The sequence below is a fragment of the Gadus chalcogrammus genome, chromosome 5, assembly GCF_026213295.1.
Source record: "Gadus chalcogrammus isolate NIFS_2021 chromosome 5, NIFS_Gcha_1.0, whole genome shotgun sequence".
In the NCBI taxonomy this organism is placed as follows: domain Eukaryota; kingdom Metazoa; phylum Chordata; class Actinopteri; order Gadiformes; family Gadidae; genus Gadus; species Gadus chalcogrammus.
In genome coordinates, this window is record NC_079416.1 from 1,868,139 (window position 1) to 1,889,550 (window position 21,412).

The window sequence follows — 21,412 nt, forward strand, 5'->3', positions numbered from 1 at the left end:
TATTAGAGCAGTGCCAGTGGGTGGGACTTCACCAGCAGAAACTAACATCCACAGCGTCTGAAGCTAAGATAACAGAGGCTGTTGATAAAACTGAAGTACATTGGCGGAGGGTACTGGATCTGACATAGAAGATGGCTCCATGCAAAAGTTCACCATTTCGAAAGAAATACAAACGAGGACTACCGTATTTTCCGCATTATAAGGCACACCGGATTATAAGGCGCACCTTTAATGAATGGCCTATTTTAGAACTGTTTTCATATATAGCATATATATATATATATCATATCATATATAGCAGTGCTGCCAGGGTCCTGATGAGAGTGCGCAAGCATGACCACATCACCCCCATCCTGAAATCACTGCACTGGCTCCCTGTCTCACTCAGAATTGAGTACAAGGTCTCCCTCCTCACCCACCAGTGCCTTCACGGACTTGCCCCCCTCTACCTTCAGGAACTCCTCACCCCCCCCGACAAACTCACGTACACTCCGTTCAGGATCCACTCACACCCTCCAAACCCGACATACGAAGCTGTGCACCATGGGTGATCGGGCCTTTTCTGCTGCTGCCCCTAGACTATGGAACGCCCTCCCTGACCACCTGAGGGCTCCACAGACTACAGCTCTTTTTAAACGGAACCTCAAAACCCATCTCTTTAAAAGAGCATTTAACTAAACTTTCTTTGAGGTTCCCCCCTTTTTAATAGTTTTTTGGTATTTTTTTCTCTGAAGCACTTTGAGATTCTTGAATATAAAGTGCATTATAAATAAAATGTATTATTATTATTATTATTATTATATAGGGCGCACCGGATTATAAAGCGCATAGAATAGAAGATACTGCAGTCAAACGTTTGACTGGGGTTGCGTTATGCATCGACTAGACCGAGCTGTGCTAAAGGGAATGTCAACAAAACAGTCAGATAAAGTCAAACTTCATTAAGCGTTCTGACAACTCCGGTCACTCCCATGGTAACGATGTTCAAACGTTAATGTGCATATTAACAATATCTCATCAATATCTGATCAATATCAATATCTCTTAACAATAAGCTCACTTTTTCAGTTCATTCCCCGTCTACGAATCCCTCGAATTCTTGTGTGTCCGAATTGAAAAGTTGGGCGAGTACGGCATCCAACATGCCCGGATCCCTCTCGTCATTATCCGAGTCAGTGTCGCTGCTGTTGCCTGGCAGTTCAGTGATTATTCCTGCCTTCGTGAAAGCTTGGACCACAGTTGAGACTGTTATATCAGCCCAGGCATCCACGATCCATTGGCAGATAGTGGCGTAAGTCGCCTGGCGCTGTCTCTCCGTCGATTTTTTGGGTGAAACCGCATAATGCTACGGCCACACCAAACGCGTGTAACGTGCCTAACTTGACGCTTGATCATTGTGTGTCACAAAAATGGTTCAACGCGCCAACGCGCCTGTGGCTGCGCTGGATTTAGGAGTCCGAGGTAGGAAACCCAAACGCCGCCGTGTTTGGATGCATGATATAGTTTAGATCGGGTTAGATTAAATAATCTCGGATATAAATAACAATAATCGGGTTAAATAACTTCACATGGTGTGTCTGGTGTGTTTCCAGCATTCGTAGTGTTGATCAGCAGATAGTCCGCCAAGACGTTGAGGTTGCTTAGCAACCAGAGACGCTGTCCATGCAAGTGAATGGAGCGTTCCCTCTTCGTCATAACTATCAAACCAAACATCCTTCACATTCAACGAGCGAATTATGAAAGTAAAATGCACATTTCTCGCTAAAAATGTTTGCAGAAACGTATTTAATGGCGTAACTATGTTACTATTTCCACCCAGAATAAAGAAAGATGTCGGCCGTATGCTTCTGTGCAAGCGTCACTACTCTCTGCCAGTGACGTCGGGTCAAGCTCCACGCTGATTTGTTCCATTAGTAGATGGAACAAGGAGGTGTCCGATAGGCGGAGATGATCAGCGGGAGTGGCCGCCAGCGAAGCTGTGCATGGTGGGAGTTGTTGTCTTCAATCAACAAGCGCCAAAAAGTCACTTTCTGCCTTTTCTCGGTCAAGACGGCACCAAATTAGAATTTTATTTTATTATTCGACTACAAATAGGACCCAATTTCAATACACATTCATGCCTCCACCGGTGAAATGCTCCTTTAAATCTTGAATCGCAACTCATTAACGCGGGGATAAGGGGTTCGATTCCTTAATGAAGCTAGCTTTTTTCTTTCATATTGGACTGGATGTTTGTATGCCATTTTGCGTAACTTGTAGTTTATGATGAAGAAATGTTACTGGGGTTAAGGTTAGGGTAACCTTAAGGATAAGACACAAAGGGCCCTATCTTGCATCCGGCGCAAGTGACTTAGTCACTGGCGCATGTGTCGTTGCTAGTTTACAACTGGCGCAGAGTGTTCTTTTCCCACCAGCGCCACTCGCCGGTAAATTAGGGATTGATCATGCGCCCCAAGGGGCGGTTCGGCGGAAGGAGGAGGCGTGTTCTGGCGCAAACGGTATTTTGCCGTCTCTGAATAACATTGCGCTACTGACCAGGAAATACCTGGTTTAAAGTCGGTGGCGTGTTGTTCAGATGCTATTTTAAGGGCGCATGCATAGTTTACGGATTGCTTGTGCACCTCGCGCATACACTTTGCTTCTCTCATCTTGGTAAATTATTTGGGAAAGAACGTAAGAAAGTTGTACTTTTAAATCAATGCATCTGCAAACACCGTACAGCCAACACATATTTTCTTGACACAGACATCGTGTAGGCATACATGCCCCTAACTTTTAGGATTGATGAGTACCGGTAGGCCTATTTGATCGTGAAAAACATTGTTTTACCGCGAGTGAGTGTTAAAAAGAATGAATGAATGCGGGCGCGCGTGTGTGCTCTGTTTAAACACACGCAAACTAAACACTCTCATCATCATCTCATCTTCGTTCGCTTATCCGGGGTCGGGTCGCGGGGGGAGCAGCTCAAGCAGGGGGCCCCAGACTTCCCTTTCCCGGGCCACATTGACCAGCTCTGACGGGGGGATCCCGAGGCGTTCCCAGGCCAGTGTTGAGATATAATCTCTCCACCTAGTCCTGGGTCTTCCCCGAGGTCTCCTCCCCACTGGACGTGCCTGAAACACCTCCCAAGGAAGGCGCCCAGTGCAGCATCGTTACCAGATGCCCGAACCACCTCAGCTGACTCCTTTCTAAGTAAAGCCATTCCTCACGGATGGCTGAGCTTCTCACCCTATCCCTAAGGGAGACGCCAGCCACCCTTCTGAGAAAACTCATCTCGGCCGCTTGTACCCGCGATCTCGTCCTTTCGGTCATCACCCAACCCTCATGACCATAGGTGAGGATAGGAACGAAGATCGACCGTTAGATCGAGAGCTTTGCCTTGCGGCTCAGCTCTCTTTTCGTAACAACGGTGCGGTAAAGCGAACGCAATACCGCCCCCGCTGCTCTGATTCTCCGGCCAATCTCACGCTCCATAGTTCCCTCACTCGCGAACAAGACCCAGAGGTACTTGAACTCCTTCACTTGGGCAAACTAAACACGTAACGCATAATACAATCAATGGCAATGTCTATTACCGCGGGGACACATGCATATTAGGATAGCATACAATACTGATAAGAAACAATGTTTATAATGTATTGCGTATATCATTAAATAGAACCACAGTTACCGCATATCATATGTTATAGCCTATCATACTGTGGCGACTCCTACCCCCCGGGGAGTCTGGGTAATGGGGTATTCATAATGTCGTTTGGGGAAAAGGGGTTTTATTGTCTTTAGATAACTTGTTTATGTTATTAGGTTAAGTGGGGTTAACGGGTTTGGGGTTCTTTATTGTTTGTGTGTTAATTGTGATGTGTAGTGTGATCGGGACCATTAGTGAGAGTGTTGTGTGTGTTGGTCAGTTGTGCCGTGTTTTCTGTTGTGTGTTTGAATAAAGGCAGCTCTCGGGGTCGTGCGGTGTATTGAGGCACGAGAGTTGCGCCGCCATTTGAACCCCGTCTCGTCCTTCCCGCGCTGCTCGCCACATTGGTGTCAGAAGTAGTGGTGGATTCAATGATTCGTTTCCGTGACCCAGTTCGCGTGATTCAGTTCGCCACGAGGAGTCGTTCGCGAATCGTTCCTTCGTTCGTTCGTTCAGTCGAGTTTCCGGTAGCACTAACTCCCCTGAGTCTGACTGACTCAGCTGAGAACCGTGCAATGGGGTCCATTCCATGATGCGATTTACCGCTACCGGAAACCATTCTGAACGAACATACGATTCGTGAACGACTCCTCCACGTTCAGTCGAGTTTCCGGTGAATCTGTAAATATTCTAGAACACACGGGAGTCCTGGAGCTCTATATCTAAATATTATCATATAGCCTACACAGATATCTATATCATATAATATATATTATCACGGCCAAAAGCTGTGAGCCGATATTATGAATCTCAAACGACCGCGTTGGGTTCTCCGACGTTCCTGGTTCTTCAACGTCCACATCAATGTGAATACACACACTGTAACGCAAGTGTTTTTTGTCGGTTCTTTGACGTGTCTTGTATTTCCACAACGAGACTGTCGTGGGGGTTATCTGAGCCATGGTTGAGAAGGAATTGGGGGAAAGGAACTTTGGTTTGACTCGCTGAAGTACATGAACTGCGACATGCCGCCGGTTGCCGCGAGGCACCATCGCCCGGCAGCGGGCAGCCGGCAGCAGGCAGCGCGCGGTTCAGTCGACTTCAGGTTGATGTGAAAGTGGAAGAACCAGAGACGTCGCAGAACCCGACAAAGTCGTTTGTGATTCATAATATCGTCTGGAGGCGCACACAATATGTTATATGATATAGATATCTATGTATTATATGATATTATTTAGATATAGAGCTCCAGGACTGTAACGCAAGTATTGTACACTTCCTTGTTATTTGGTCATCTCAGCCAAGGTTGAGAATGAATTGGGGGGAAGGAACTTTGGCTTTGACTCCCTCAAGAACATGAACCACGACATGGAGGAGAAAGGGATTGTTGGCGGCGATGTCTCCCGCTTGAGCCCCGCTGAGGGACCACCGCCGGAGGCGGAGGTGCATAAGCGCTGCCCGGCAAAGATCCCTTTCTCCTCCTTGTCGTGGTTCATGTTCTTGAGGGAGTCAAAGCCAAAGTTCCTTCCCCCCAATTCATTCTCAACCTTGGCTGAGATAACCCCCAATACGAGTCTCGTTGTAGAAATACCAGAGACGAGAGTCCGACGTGTAATGCGCCATCACACCAACAGCAGAACGGTTATCCAAATATCAAGGAAGTGTACAACACTTGCGTTACAGTCCTGGAGCTCTATATCTAAATAATATCATATAATACATAGATATCTATATCATATAACATATTGTGTGCGCCTCCAGACGATATTATGAATCACAAACGACTTTGTCGGGTTCTGCGACGTCTCTGGTTCTTCCACTTTCACATCAACCTGAAGTTGACTGAACCGCGCGCTGCCGGCTGCCCGGAAACTCGACTGAACGTGGAGCAGTCGTTCGCGATTCAGCCTAGTTTCAAGTAACGGTGAATCGCATCATGGAATGCACGCCATTGCACGGTTCTCAGCTGAGTCAGTCAGACTCAGGGGAGTTAGTGCTACCGGAAACTCGTTTGTTCGTTCAGTCGAGTTTCCAGTGAATCGAATGGTGAACGAGAAGACCGAACGAACGAGGGAGACGAACCGGTTCAGTTCGTTCTTCCTAAAGACTCGGTCATTCGAACTGGTTCGCGAACGAACGAGCCAACACTAGTCAGAAGTGGGATGTGGCCTGCGCATGCGCGTGGGGATTTGAGTTTCGCGGTCGAGCCCATGGACAACGCACCCTGCGCTATGGGAGCGCAGCGCCCCCCTGTGGACACGACCGGAAGGCCCGGAGGACCGGCGGCTGCCCACCGCCCCAGGACAGCGGTTAGGCTGCCGAAGTTCACCGGGGTAACGCAGTTGGAACCATACCTGGCCCAGTTCCGGCTTGCAGCGTGGCATAACGACTGGGGTGCCGAGGAGGCGGTTGTCCACCTTGCCCTGGCGTTGGAGGGGACGGCAGCACGGGTGCTGCTCGACCTGGACCAAGCGGACCAGCGAGACCTTCAGGCCCTGATCCAAGCGTTGGAGAGGCGGTTGGGTGAACGGGTCTCCAGCAACGAGAGCAAGCAGTTGCTGGCTTCTCACCGCCGCCGGGAGGAGGAGAGCCTGGGCGTCTACGCTGCTGACGTCCAGCTCTTGACCCGACGCAGCTACCCGGAATTCAACGCGGCTACACGGGAGGCCCTGGCGCTCCACGCTTTCCTGCGGGGACTGCAGCCGGAGAGTCTCGGGCAGCATGTCCGCCTCACCGCGCCCCAGACCTTCGATGCGGCTCTGGACCAGGCGGAACGGGCTGAGGTGGAGCTCTGCCGCCGTCCTGATGGTGCATCCGTGGACGCGGCTGGGGCAGCGGCCGCCCCCGGCACAAAGAACGTGGAGGTCAGGTCCAGGCAGCGGAAGGGCCGGGTCCGGACGGCCACCCTTCCCGCCACCGAGGCGGCTGAGGCTTCCCGTGCACTGTGGCGGCACGACAGGGCTGACCTTGAGCCGCAGCAGTGTCGGCAGCTTAGGCTGGTCGAGGACTGCGGGTGGACGGGGCAGCGTGCCACCCACCCTCGTCCCAGCCGCCGGCGTGGCCGTCGGAAGGCCAGACGTCTGAGGGCGGCGGAGGATGGGGCGCCCGAACGGCGCTCCAGAGCCCCCCTACAGCAGAACCTGGTGGGGGCCCCGAAAGAGGTGGTTCCCGACCACCACACCCCCAGGTCCTCTGCGGACAGTTGGAGACGGGCGTCCCAACCCGAGGGGAAGGCTGCACCGCAACGGGGCCACTACTGGCAGGGGCCAAGGCGGCGGCGCTGGCCCCCTGAACACTCGGGACTGTGCATTGGGTGTTGGGGTCGTCGGGACGTCTGACCCCTAAGGTGGGGGCTGTGTGGCGACTCCTACCCCCCGGGGAGTCTGGGTAATGGGGTATTCATAATGTCGTTTGGGGAAAAGGGGTTTTATTGTCTTTAGATAACTTGTTTATGTTATTAGGTTAAGTGGGGTTAACAGGTTTGGGGTTCTTTATTGTTTGTGTTAATTGTGATGTGTAGTGTGATCGGGACCATTAGTGAAAAGGATCTTTGCCGGGCAGCGCTTATGCACCTCCGCCTCCGGCGGTGGTCCCTCAGCGGGGCTCAAGCGGGAGACATTCGCCGCCAACAATCCCTTTCTCCTCCATGTCGTGGTTCATGTTCTTGAGGGAGTCAAAGCCAAAGTTCCTTCCCCCCAATTCATTCTCAACCTTGGCTGAGATAACCCCCAATACGAGTCTCGTTGTAGAAATACCAGATACGAGAGTCCGATGTGTTATGCGCCATCACACCAACAGCAGAACGGTTATTCAAATAACAAGGAAGTGTACAACACTTGCGTTACAGTCCTAGGGCCCTATCTTGCATCCGGCGCAAGTGACTTAGTCACTGGCGCATGTGTCGTTGCTAGTTCACAACTGGCGCAAAGCGTTCTTTTCCCACCAGCGCCACTCGCCGGTAAATTAGGGATTGATCATGCGCCGCAAGGGGCGGTTCGGCGGAAGGGGGAGGCGTGTTCTGGCGCAAACGGTATTTTGCCGTCTCTGAATACCATTGCGCTACTAACCAGGAAATACCTGGTTTAAAGTCAGTGGCGCGTTGTTCAGACGCTATTTTAAGGGCGCATGCATACATGCGCATGCGATGCATACGGATTGCTTGTGCACCTCGCGCATACACTTTGCTTCTCTCATCTACCTAGCCGCACATTCTTGGTAAATTATTTGGGAAAGAACAGCTGATGCAGCGGTAATAAGTTGTACTTTTAAATCAATGCATCTGCAAACACCGTACAGCAAACACATATTTTCTTGACACAGACATCGTGTAGCCCTACATGCCCATAACTTTTAGGATTGATGAGTAGGCCTATTTGATCGTGAAAAACATTGTTTTACCGCGAGTGAGTGTTAAAAAGAATGAATGAATGCGGGCGCGCGTGTGTGCTCTGTTTAAACACACGCAAACTAAACACTCTCATCATCATCTCATCTTCGTCCGCTTATCCGGGGTCGGGTCGCGGGGGGAGCAGCTCAAGCAGGGGGCCCCAGACTTCCCTTTCCCGGGCCACATTGACCAGCTCTGACGGGGGGATCCCGAGGCGTTCCCAAGCCAGTGTTGAAATCCACCTAGTCCTGGGTCTTCCCCGAGTTCTCCTCTCCACTGTACGTGCCTGAAACACCTCCCAAGGAAGGCGCCCAGTGGGCATCGTTACCAGATGCCCGAACCACGTCCTCAGCTGACTCCTTTCTAAGTAAAGGAGCAGCGGCTCTAATCCGAGTTCCTCACGGATGGCTGAGCTTCTCACCCTATCCCTAAGGGAGACGCCAGCCACCCTTCTGAGAAAACTCATCTCGGCCGCTTGTACCCGCGATCTCGTCCTTTCGGTCATCACCCAACCCTCATGACCATAGGATAGGAACGAAGATCGACCGGTAGATCGAGAGCTTTGCCTTGAGGCTCAGCTCTCTTTTCGTAACAACGGTGCGGTAAAGCGAACGCAATACCGCCCCCGCTGCTCCGATTCTCCGGCCAATCTCACGGTCCATAGTTCCCTCACTCGCGAACAAGACCCCGAGGTACTTGAACTCCTTCACTTGGGCAAAAAACACGTAACGCATAATACAATCAATGGCAATGTCTATTACCGCGGGGACACATGCATATTAGGATAGCATACAATACTGATAAGAAACAATGTTTATAATGTATTGCGTATATCATTAAATAGAACCACAGTTCGCATATCATAGGCCTATGTTATAGCCTATCATACGTTTTCTTTGCCGAAATTTATTTGAGGACTCAGTATTTCTGAAGTTGTGGAAGAAAACCCCTTATTCCATGTGTGAATTAGGCCATATTATTTGGCAATAAACTAAGCCATTTGCAAATTCATGTGCATCTGTCTCATCGGAGACTGCAGACGTGCTGTCAAAATATCAACTCGTCCGATTCAAATGCGCTCATGGCTCTTAAAGGGGATGGGAGCTGGCACTCTCATTGGTTTGTTGCACGTTACGCCCAAACCACACCTACGGGTAATTAGGCTGCTTCAGACCAACCCTTTTGACACTTGCGCCGCGGCGCAAGCGTCATTTATCCGCCTGTAAAATAGCGATAGCGCCGTAGAACCGCCCACAAAGCTACTTGCGCTTTGCGCTTCCCACTTGCGTTACAGACCGTTAAAATAGGGCCCCTGGAGCTCTATATCTAAATAATATAATATAATACATAGATATCTATATCATATAACATATTGTGTGCGCCTCCAGACGATATTATGAATCACAAACGACTTTGTCGGGTTCTGCGACGTCTCTGGTTCTTCCACTTTCACATCAACCTGAAGTCGACTGAACCGCGCGCTGCCTGCTGCCGGCTGCCCGCTGCCGGGCGATGGTGCCTCGCGGCAACCGACGGCATGTCGCAGTTCATGTACTTCAGCGAGTCAAACCAAAGTTCCTTTCCCCCAATTCCTTCTCAACCATGGCTCAGATAACCCCCACAGTCTCGTTGTGACAAGACACGTCAAAGAACCGACAAGAAACACTTGCGTTACAGTGTGTGTATTCACATTGATGTGGACGTTGAAGAACCAGGAACGTCGGAGAACCCAACGCGGTCGTTTGAGATTCATAATATTGGCTCACACAGCTTTTGGCCGTGATAATATATATTATATGATATAGATATCTGTGTAGGCTATATGATAATATTTAGATATAGAGCTCCAGGACTCCCGTGTGTTCTAGAATATTTACAGAACACGGCTAAAGGCTGTGTGCGCCTCGCCATTGCGATACATCCACTGTAAACAGAGCGCATGGTACCGTGGCTGCAAGCTGCTCAGGGCCACACCCCCACCCTTCTCCTTGACACGCCCACCGAAACAGCGCATTTGGGGGAAGCTCGATGTGCGACTGGCTCGGAGTGGCTGTAACTCTGCACCACGGCTGAATTTAGGGAACGTCTTTGAATACTGTGTTAGTTGCCCACTAATACCTATATTAAAGAATACATAAAATAGCATGTCATGGGACCTTTAATAGAAATAGTTAGGGTTAGCTGGTAGGCTATGGCGTTATCTGGTATGGCTATAGTCGAATGTTAGCTTAGTTCATGTTGTTTCGTCATGTTAATCGCTAGTAATAGTAAGTCATTTGTAGAAATAGTGCAAGGGAGTTTGTGCACAGAGCCCTGAGACAAACGGCTACGCGCACATATGCACACCCATAGCGAGTGACGTAGGACGTAAAGTCCCGCCCAGGTCGAAGTGGCGTCGATTTAGAGAGTCCCGAACCACTTCATCATCTGGTCGATAGAGAGGGGACCAGTAGATTGCAGTAAAGTTCAGCATAACATATTTTTTCCAGCATTTCCCGCTTTGGGTGGCCGTACCTAACTAGGGGTGCACTCACACTAGGCCATCTGGCCGTGGCCGTTGGCCGTTTGTTATAAATGTGGCGTCGATTTAGAGAGTCCCGAACCACGACGCGTATGATATACGTCACCACCACTCGCAAACAGATCCCGCAGTCGGAACATGGCTGTGTCTTTGGTGCGCTTTACCACCTTCTTTCAAGGAGAGCACAAAAGCCTTGATCGAGGTGAAAGAAGGTGGTAAAGTGCACCAAAGACACAGCCATGTTCCGACTCATGGACATAATAAAGGATGGACCACGGACTGGAAAATGGCTGCCCATTCATTCCTATACAAACTGCTCAGTGGCGCAGGGTAACATACAGGAGCGATTTGCTTCCGCGTTATGGGGCCAAGACACGTGGCCTAGTCCGTGACGTACCGGATGCAGAAATATAGAACGCATGCGTGCCAATCCCCCCACTCCGGTCCAACAACAATATAAAATGATACCGTAATGCACCGCTTCTTTGTCTTTGGATCTTTTGAATAAATGGATCAATACATGATGAATCACAATGATCGCAAGCAGAGGACCGTGAGAGTTATTGAGCAGCAGATGAACCAGTCCAAAAATCGGACACGTTAACGGAGCACTGAACTAGGCCCTCTCAGAGTCCATTTGTTTCACTACGACTCCTTTCAGCTGCACACCCCTCTTCCCCAGCGAGATAACGGCTAATAAAACGCTTGAGGTGGCGTTTTGAAAAGAAAAAATCTTAAATTTTTTTAGGACATGGCATGAAGGTAATTATGAGCCTTTGATTGATATCCAGACATTTTTTGCGGAGACACATTCCTGTTCCTTGTATTGGAGTGAACGGAGATATCTACTTCTGGGTCCCATGATTTGAGGGACCCGTCCACAGCCCGCTTAAACAGCTGCAATACCAGGCTTGGCCGCTGAGCACTGGTGGATTGCGGAAGTATGCAGTGTTCCTGGGGGCTTGTTCCGACTGCGGGATCTGTTTGCGAGTGGTGGTGACGTATATCATACGCGTCGAGGGCAGTGGGAGTTGTAGTCCACAAAGCGCCCCACACAAAAACGAACTGTATCAAACTCCTACCCGCTAAATTATAGTTTTCTTTGCATGAAGAATTATCATTTAAATCCACAAACAACACATGTGTAATCTGGGGCATATAAAGACTGGGATCAGAAAATAATTACTTTCTCTCCATTGACTCCCATTAATTTTTTCCGGTCTCGTAGGTCCCATGAGCAATGGCGACTTACGAGCTCTATTATGTCCATGGTCATCGCATGGACTATACGTCATCCAGCTCAGGTTGAGTAGCCGTGCGGGTGCGCGTGTTGGCTCATTAGCATCTGTACCTTAGCGGCCCGTACCGTAGCAGCACACCTCTCCCAAGTGGCCAAATTGGCCTGGCCTGGCCAGACTGGCCACACTCACACTGGCAGATTTGTTAGGTGTGAAAACTGCCACGGCCAGATGGCCTAGTGTGAGTGCACCCTCACTCTGTTATCAAATAAGGAAAACAATTTAAAAAAAAAAAAGGAACAGAACAGAAAGTAAGAGTCAGCATCCAAAAAATTATTGAAGATATGTATCAGAACTATTTGTCTGTCACTTTAATCCATAGAAATTAGATACACTTAGGGCCCTATTTTAACGGTCTGAAACGCAAGTGGGAAGCGCAAAGCGCAAGTAGCTTTGTGGGCGGTTCTACGGCGCTATCGCTATTTTACAGGCGGATAAATGACACTTGCGTCGCGGCGCAAGTGTCAAAAGGGTTGGTCTGAAGCAGCCTAGTTACCCGTAGGTGTGGTTTGGGCGTAACGTCCAACAAACCAATGAGAGTGCCAGCTCCCATCCCCTTTAAGAGCCATGAGCGCATTTGAATCGGACGGGTTGATATTCTGACAGCGCGTCTGCAGTCTCCGATGAGACAGATGCACATGAATTACAAACTGCAAATGGCTCAGTTTATTGCCAAATAATATGGCCTAATTCACACATGGAATAAGGGGTTTTCTTCCACAACTTCAGAAATACTGAGTCCTCAAATAAATTTCGGCAAAGAAAACGTATATGATATAACATATGATATGCGGTAACTGTGGTTGTATTTAATGATATACGCAATACATTATAAACATTGTTTCTTATCAGTATTGTATGCTATCCTAATATGCATGTGTCCCCGCGGTAATAGACATTGCCATTGATTGTATTATGCGTTACGTATCATTCATTCTTTTTAACACTCACTCGCGGTAAAACAATGTTTTTCACGATCAAATACTCATCAATCCTAAAAGTTATGGGCATGTAGGCCTACACGATGTCTCTGTCAAGAAAATATGTGTTTGCTGTACGGTGTTTGCAGATGCATTGATTTAAAAGTACAACTTATTACCGCTGCATCAGCTGTTCTTTCCCAAATAATTTACCAAGAATGTGCGGCTAGGTAGATAGGAGAAGCAAAGTGTATGCGCGAGGTGCACAAGCAATCCGTATGCATCGCATGCGCATGTATGCATGCGCCCTTAAAATAGCATCTGAACAACGCGCCACTGACTTTAAACCAGGTATTTCCTGGTCAGTAGCGCAATGGTATTCAGAAACTGCAAAATACCGTTTGCGCCAGAACACGCCTCCTCCTTCCGCCGAACCGCCCCTTGGGGCGCATGATCAATCCCTAATTTACCGGCGAGTGGCGGTGGTGGGAAAAGAACGCTCTGCGCCAGTTGTAAACTAGCAACGACACATGCGCCAGTGACTAAGTCACTTGCGCCGGATGCAAGATAGGGCCCTACGGGTTTTCCTGTATTTGCTAAATACATTTTAGTGATTTTTTAGTGGTTGATGAATAGTTTAATATTTACAGAAAAACTAACGTAGACACAGAGTGCATACAGATTACAAATCTCTGTTCACATAGATGTCATTCTGTCTTTCTAATAAATATTGAGACAACTCCACCCCAAAAGTGGCTGTGTGTGTGTATGTGTGTGTGTGTGTGTGTGTGTGTGTGTGTGTGTGTGTGTGTGTACATTTTGTAGATCCCACCTTCATACGTATTTCATTGGCATGGGGAACATCGACTTCTATCTCTTCGATCACCAAAGGCTTGTTAGCCTCCCAGGCCACAGCAGCCTTACACTTAATAACCTAGAAGGGACAAATATTTTTGTTTGTTCAGGCATACGCCACCATTTTTTGATGACTTGACATTTGTAGTACTGTAAAATCCTAAATAAATGTAAATATAACACAACCTAGACAAATAAAATCTTTGTTTTGCCACATCTCACATGAGAAACAGTGTGGCATTTTCAAAAACATAATGATAAAATATTTCACGATTAATTACTCAACAAAGACCAAAATTCCATTACTAATAACATTCCAATGCCCCTATACTGGGGCCAAAATGGGGGCGGTTGTTAAGATTTTACATCACAATATACAAGCCCTAAAGATATTTCCCACTACATTTCTCTTGGCTGTGGTGTGCCAGGTGAGGCTGCTTAAACCAGCCATCAACCACACACACTCTACGTACATTTTATTGAATTATATAACACATTGCAATAAAAATAATTTGTAAATGTAAAGTGAAAAACTTACCTTTCCTACAGTTGTCATAGTTTGTCTTTTATAAAGATCAACTCAACAGTACCAGAGTAAAGTGTTGGAAGAGTGTTGACTGAGTATTTGCTGATTATGCCAGGGGTTTTGTTGAGCAAAAACTCAAAGTGGGAGGGATTTGAAGGCTTATCAAAGTGGGACTGGTCAAATAAAAGATAAAAAAGTACAAGATATTGTGTACTTTGTAACCTGCAACCTCCTCTAATGTAGACAATAATGGAGATGTTATTTAGCTCACATTAAAATGTCCTACATTAGAAATTATTGAGTTTAAAAATGGTATGCGTGTCATGGTCCTCCCCTGGTTTTCCCATTCACCTGCCTGCCACCCTGATCTCCCCTTATTAACCCAACCACCTTCACCTGTGTTCCCCCTGTAACAGTCCTCTCCTTTCACTCAGTCCCTGCCAGATTGTATCTTGTTTCATTCAGAGCTTTCCCGCAACTCCTGAATGACTTTGTCTACTCTACTCTGCCTGTTAACAAACCCTCGCCTGTCTGACCTCCTGCCTGCCGTCCAGTCCCTGTCGGTCTGTCTGCTCTCAGTCTGCCTGATCCTGTACCAGAATAAATCCTTGAAACTGTCCTACAACTGTCGTCTGTCTGTGCACTTGGGTTCTGCCTAACCCCCCCCTTTAGAATATGCGTGCCTACAATCATTCCATGCATTACCTTGTTGCCAAAATTCTCATTGTTTTTGTTCAAGATGGTCTTTCATCTTCTTGCCATTGTCTTTTACATATATGTAGCTCTCTGTCACAATACATTCCACTGTTTAGAATGATCATGTGTTATACTGCATTGCAACCCATTCTAACACTAACATTTAGGATAGCTACGTTTGTCCACAGTGGAACAGGTTCACAATAATAGTTCTAAAGTTCTGCGATGCCTATGTTTTTTTGGCCTACTATTTTCTATAGGCCTGCGTCCACGTCACATCACCGTCAAGTTTATGTTTATGTTTATTTATTTTTTTCACTGGAAAATGCTATATTTTGATATCGATTTGGTATTAAATGGGTTTTGATTAAAAAATTCTAGCGAGAAATGTGCATTTTATTTTCTTTATCGTCACTCATTCACATTAAGCTTTTATAAAAAGCCACAAGCATTCACACACCAACGGCGGAGTCAACTATGCAAGTCGAGAGATAGCAATGAGGGGGGGTTCCACTTCTACCTCAGCACATAACCTTTGGTGGAATGATACATTTGAGAATAGAAGTTTCAATTGTATGAAGTAAAATAGCTAGGGTGCAGTGTTTTGTAACCAGATTTCTTTGGTGTCCACATCTGTTGAATTGTATTTCATAACTCTTTATAAAGTGAAGAGAAGTTGTTCAAATCTAATTGTATTTCTCAGAAAAAAGCTAAAAAATATTGAATTAATGTCCAACATTAATATTTTTGACTTACAGCACCAGATATTTGATGTTTCGGTATCAGAACATTGCAGTGCGAACTTGTGATGCAGGCAAGAATTTCTTTGTTGGAGAAATGCATAATTTTTTAATATGTGGAAAAATGTATACCTGGTTTACTTTATAGTTTATTTTATTGATTTCACATTGTATTATTTTCTTCAAAATGTATTTTATGACAACCAACATAGAAAAGTAGTTCTTCCAATTAGGTCCTCGATTGATTTGGTCCTGGATTTCACTCAAGACTCAAGACGGTGCGGATACTGTACGGAGAAACAGAATAATGAATAATATTTAGGGCTAGAACTAACCAGCCGCCAGGACAACTAGTTCAATTAGAGATAAACAGTTCATTTACTTACCATTTTCCGTGCTTCATAAGGTCAATGGAATCATTGACCGACTCCAGGGGCATTCTGTGGGTTATGAATTCATCCAGCTTCACCTTCTTATCCAGGTAGGCCTTTACCATCTTCGGCACACCATCTTTACCCTTGAAGCCTGATTGGAAAGATAACCCTACAAGCTGAAACCTTTCCAATATGTGTATGGTTTTATCTTTATTGGATTTTGGGGTCCAATACATGTTTGGATCAACCTCAAGTAATAAAAAATTTAAATATGAGCTCAGATTGGAACTTTTCATACGACTCACCTCCGAACATGGAACCCTTCCATGTGCGTCCAGCTATGAGCTGGATGGGTCTGGTAGCGACATCATGCAGGTCTGTCCAGCCGACCAGCACACTGACACCCCATCCCTTCAGGCAGGATTCCAGTGCATTCCTCTATAGGTGATATTACAAAAAAAGCACAATGTATAACAGTTATAGTGTCGACCCAGAAGTCGTTATAGATTAATTATTAATTAATAATTTGAGATATATGTGTAGAATTGTGGATTTTGATTAGGCTGTGAGTATGGTTTGTTTCAATTCTGCTTTATATAAACTTCTTGTAAATATGTGTTTAAATTCAGCACACAGTCAAAATTACAATATGTGTTTTGTGTCCCTTTGAGTGTCACTTCAACTTATCTCACCATGACTCCAACATTCCCCACACATTCCAGAGAGAAATCCACGCCTCCATTGGTCATCTTTGACAGCACTTGGCTGATGGGCTCACTGTGGTCATTAGGGTTCACAAAGTCGGTCGCCCCAAACACCTTGGCCTTCTCAAACTTGTCCGGGTTCAAGTCAACAGCGATGATCCTCTTGGCCCCAGCAGAGTGACAGCCCATCACAGCAGCCAGGCCGACCGCCCCAAGGCCGAAGACGGCACAAGTGGATCCTGGCTCTACCTGTGGAAAACACATATTTGATGTTTGCATATATAGACATATATATCTATATACAGAGAGATAGATATCGTTTGTTATTTTTATTTTCATTCAGAAAAAGGGTAGGCAATTATTAGTTCTTTGTTATTTTTTTTTCATATATTGCCTATTTGAAAATAAGAAAATCCCAAATAACTTGTGGGTCCCATAAACGTAATTTCCTTAAGGTATTCATGGAATCATCTGTTTAAACGTGAACCAGTTGTTTGGATACCTTAGCAGTGTTGACAGCAGCTCCAAATCCAGTACACACACCACAGCCAAGAAGACAGACGGTATCAAGCGGTGCTGAAGGGTCTATCTTGGCCACAGCTATCTGGTTGACCACAGTGTACTGGGAGAAGGTACTGGTCCCCAGGAACTGCAAAACTTTTCGACCTTTACAGGTGAACCTGGTCTCTTTTGGTGACATTACATCAGGACTCTCATTGGCCCTACAATAGGAAAGTAATTTAGAGTCAGAACAGTCGTTGACAAAATCATTTCATAGTACTGGCAGGCCGGCATCGAGCCAAGTAAGCTACAAGAAAAAAACAGGCTTCCATTGGTTTTCCATTGCTTACAATGTTTTTGACAAAGGGCAGAGGTTAAAGGCACCCAGTGCAACTTTCGAGGCTTAAAAATAAACATTAAATTTCTAGTCTTTTTTACACGTAGTAAGTTTCAATAACTCCATACCATTACATACCGACATTTAAGCAGCAAAGATGAGACGTCGGTTGTGTGGTGAGAACTGATACAAAATCAATAACAACAACAATGCCGCCATTTTCTGTATTTTTTGTAACCTACAATAAATAAAGCAGGCTTTCAGTCAATGGAAAAATGGCTTCTCCCCACCGGCGATTGTTGTTGTTTACGATTTTCTATCAGTTCTCACCACACAACGACGTCTCATCTTTGCTCCTTGAATGTCGATATGTAATGGTATGGAGTTATTGAAACTTACTACGTGTAAAAAAGACTAGAAATTGAATGTTTATTTTTCATTGAATGTTTACATAAAGTTGCACTGGGTGCCTTTAAAGCCATAGAAATAAACCAATTCAGTTTTCAGGGAATAATTTAATATAAACATTGACAGCATTCTCCAGATAAAGTGGAAAAGGAGAGACTATGAGTAGTTTGTCAGCATGCTTACCATCCCTTCACACATTGGTTGGTTTTCGGACTTTGGCAAAAACGGCATTCCCCGCATTGGGAGATGAAGAGAGGTATCACCTTTTCTCCTAACATGTAGATAACTAAGTTTATTAAACAGACAGAGTCCCTATCTTTCCAGTTTGTTTACTTCAATGCACTTTTAAACACTGCTCTTTAGTCCACTTATTGTGTGAGGGGATGCATCTGTTTCAGAGATGGAAGGACTCTGTTGTGTAGACCTTGACAAATTAAAGGGTGAAATGTCTTTCAAGTAAACACAAACAACTTCTACACACATAATTTAAATAGATACCAACATCCCAGAATAATACGATCCATACTCATTACACTTCGATTACAGCTTCCACACCTGGTTGAAATTCTGTGACCCCGGGTCCAACACTCTCCACAATGCCAGCGCCCTCATGTCCAAGGACTACAGGAAAGCCGTCTTTGTGTTTTCCCTCAAAAAGGTGGTAGAGGTCCGTGTGGCACACTCCTGTGGCAATGATCTGCATCCAAATCCACCGTTTAATTAAGTTTTAATTTAAGTGATATGTTGTATACTTCTTTACTTGTGAGTTGCACACATGCTACTGCAGAGGCTACTGTTCCTTTAATATTCCTATAAAAAGGTAGAATCAGAATTGTTGTACTGTGTGTGCACGTGCATGCGTTCATGCGTGTGTACTTGCGTTCATGCGTGCGTGCGTGTGGAAGCACCAAATGTTTTTTTTAGAAGCACACATTCTGTTCTTTCAATGGAAGCTAGATCCCACCTTGATGCGTATTTCATTGGCATGGGGAACATCGACTTCTATCTCTTCGATCACCAAAGGCTTGTTGGCCTCCCAGGCCACAGCAGCCTTACACTTAATAACCTAGAAGAGACAAATATTCATTAAAGTAAAAATCTAAATCTGGAGCATACCAAAATGAATACCAATCTGTAGAAAATGATTTACAGAAATGTGGTTTGGGGACTTAATGATTCGATATTATAGTTTATTGCTAATGCCTTCCACATTTGTGTTGCTTCCCAGGTCACAAGGAATTATCAATAGTGTAATGCTGAGCATATAACAAATTAAACACTTTGATATTAAAATGTGTCTTAAAAGTTATACATATGTGACATATTTGTTACTTGCATATCAGTTACAAATGGTTTTGTTTTTGACATGATACTGTCCAGAGGCCATTTAAGACATCTCATCTGGAACATCTGGAATACAGTATTCAGGCAAAGGTTCAAATAATAGCACTGACTTTGCCAATACAAATACTTTCGAAAGAGAATTTGGATTCCATTATCTAAAAAAAAAAAACCTGCATCTTACAGAGAGGAAGCTTTTTGATAACTAGAAATGTAGAAAATACTATGGACTTTGAATGTTGTAAAACCTGCTCTGTGCAGCTTTTTAACTTTATCTCCATTTAATAGTTAACTGTTAAATCTATCACTGGACTTGTCTACTCTGTTTATCGTCTCCATCTCCAGATTAAATACATGCCCTTCAAATGTAAACACATTTCTCCACACGGTGTTTGGATAAGTCAACATTACATAAAACAGAAGCAGAGAGACAGATTGAACCTCAATGGAACACAAAATGAGAGAGGGATCAGATGGAGTACTGTCAACATGTTGTTGGCTGTTTTCCCAAAAATATATATTGAGACTTTTCCGTGCTGCAGGTGTAGCTTTCTATGATCATGAATTACACTACAAGTATAGAAATATAATTAGTTTGTAGCCTGCATGTAACTCTAAAATAAATTGGAATGGGAAACTTTGGAGGGTGTGGTGAAGTTGGAGCTTTGAGCTATGACAGCATTTTCTACCAAATTGATATCAACGATTTAACTTTAAATATTTAGGAAACTATTAGTTTAATAATAAGCAATAATACTGACACATTCAAGACAGCACTGGTAGTATATCAAGGGGAAATAGCTATTTTTTCACACACACACAAGAGTTTCCAAGGCTACAAGAAATGCATCTTTTCGACCTGAAATAAGACTGATGATTACACATAATAAAAAACATTTCTAAAAATAAGGCAAGAAATGGTTATCAGTGTTTCTAAAAATGTTGTACAGAAAATACATTGGTTGAAAATCATATTTTATTGCATTAAACAACATTTAAAAAAGAAAAATACAATTTGTTGTATGTAAAGTGCTGAACTTACCTTTCCTACAGTTGCCATACTTTTGGTACAGAGTTTTTTTACGACGCTACAGGAAGATTACCAGAGTGAAGAGGATGACCAGCTGGTGTTCCAGAACAGGAGTGGAGAAGGAGATATTTGGCTTGAAGTATAAATACTAAGTACGAGTGGGAGGGATTTGAAGGTTAGCAAACCATGTTTCTGATGGAAAAAAAACATGACTAACGGGACTAACCCTGGTTAAATAATTCTTTATTTAAGAATTTAAACAAAATCAAAGAAGATGATATCACATCATTTGAACATTTAAATATCCATGTGCTTCCACCTGTAACCAGATTGGTAAACTATGATGGAGATCTCATTGACCTAACACACAGGACCTGCTCCAGTGTTACTCACACTTTGTCAGCATCAACGGCTTGGTACTTCTCTGATTTTGATTTTATTTCACAAATATAACATTGCGATTTGTTATTTCTGAAGATTCAAAAACAGGAAGTATGCGTTGGTGACCCACCCATATTATTTGAAGCAGCAGGACAAGCCTTCACTCATATGCTTACTGTAAAAAGATTGAAGCTGCTCTTCTGTTGTAAAGTCGTGGTATTGTTTGCCTTTGTCTTGGTTCCTTTGTAGCTCTTTTATTCCTTTCACTCACTTCTTCACTTTTGTGTCATTGGCCTACCTGTTTCTGCCCTGCTGACGATCAGCATTTGGGCACGGAATGCTAAGCAATCCATGGGTGTTAGATGCGTTACGGTAGTCCGAGGGCCAGATAGGGGTCTTGCTTGTCTGCTTTTATCAAATTCGACTTTCGAGTAGTAGTCCACCACAATGCATTGTTCCGTCTCAAGTTTAAATTAGTCTTTGCCGACTATCTACTATGGTCAATCAGGTATATCGTGGCCTTTCATTGGCTCTCCGCATGTTTACCATCTTGAGATGAGGATTTGTGCTGATATTCCAACAAAAAAGACAAGAAACTCATGCTAGTTTGCTTGTCTTTTCCATGATCTGGGGACTGGCATATAATGTTTTCAACATTTGTTTACTTTGGCTATATGGAATCACTGTTCTCTTACCTTTGAGCCTCCTTCTTTTTCCATTGTCATGCACCTTTGTAGTCCCAATTCCCTTGCTAAAACCGGCACA

General features: G+C 45.1%; 1 protein-coding gene and 1 pseudogene across 1 annotated transcript; both read right to left on the bottom strand.

Moving 5' to 3' along the window:
- Positions 1–15,580, bottom strand: part of LOC130382552 (alcohol dehydrogenase 1-like) — a 38,084-nt pseudogene extending 22,504 nt beyond the window's left edge.
- Positions 15,581–15,735: 155 nt separating this feature from the next.
- Positions 15,736–20,391, bottom strand: LOC130382549 (alcohol dehydrogenase 1). Its single transcript, XM_056590362.1, has 9 exons — positions 20,279–20,391; positions 18,860–18,961; positions 18,451–18,592; positions 18,079–18,166; positions 17,152–17,371; positions 16,638–16,898; positions 16,251–16,383; positions 15,958–16,096; positions 15,736–15,858 (listed from the first exon to the last, which is right to left on the bottom strand). Exons 1-9 carry the CDS (start codon positions 20,294–20,296, stop codon positions 15,831–15,833), a joined length of 1,131 nt encoding a protein of 376 aa, XP_056446337.1. The 5' UTR covers positions 20,297–20,391; the 3' UTR covers positions 15,736–15,830.
- Positions 20,392–21,412: the final 1,021 nt, after the last annotated feature.

Excerpts from the sequence above, each read along its gene's own strand:
- LOC130382549 (XM_056590362.1), bottom strand. Across the intron at positions 18,167-18,450 it reads GGTCACAGAATTTCAACCAG|GAGAAAAGGTGATACCTCTC; the intron begins GTGTGGAAGCTG and ends TCTACATGTTAG. Across the intron at positions 15,859-15,957 it reads CTTATGAAGCACGGAAAATG|TATCCGCACCGTCTTGAGTC; the intron begins GTAAGTAAATGA and ends TTCTCCGTACAG.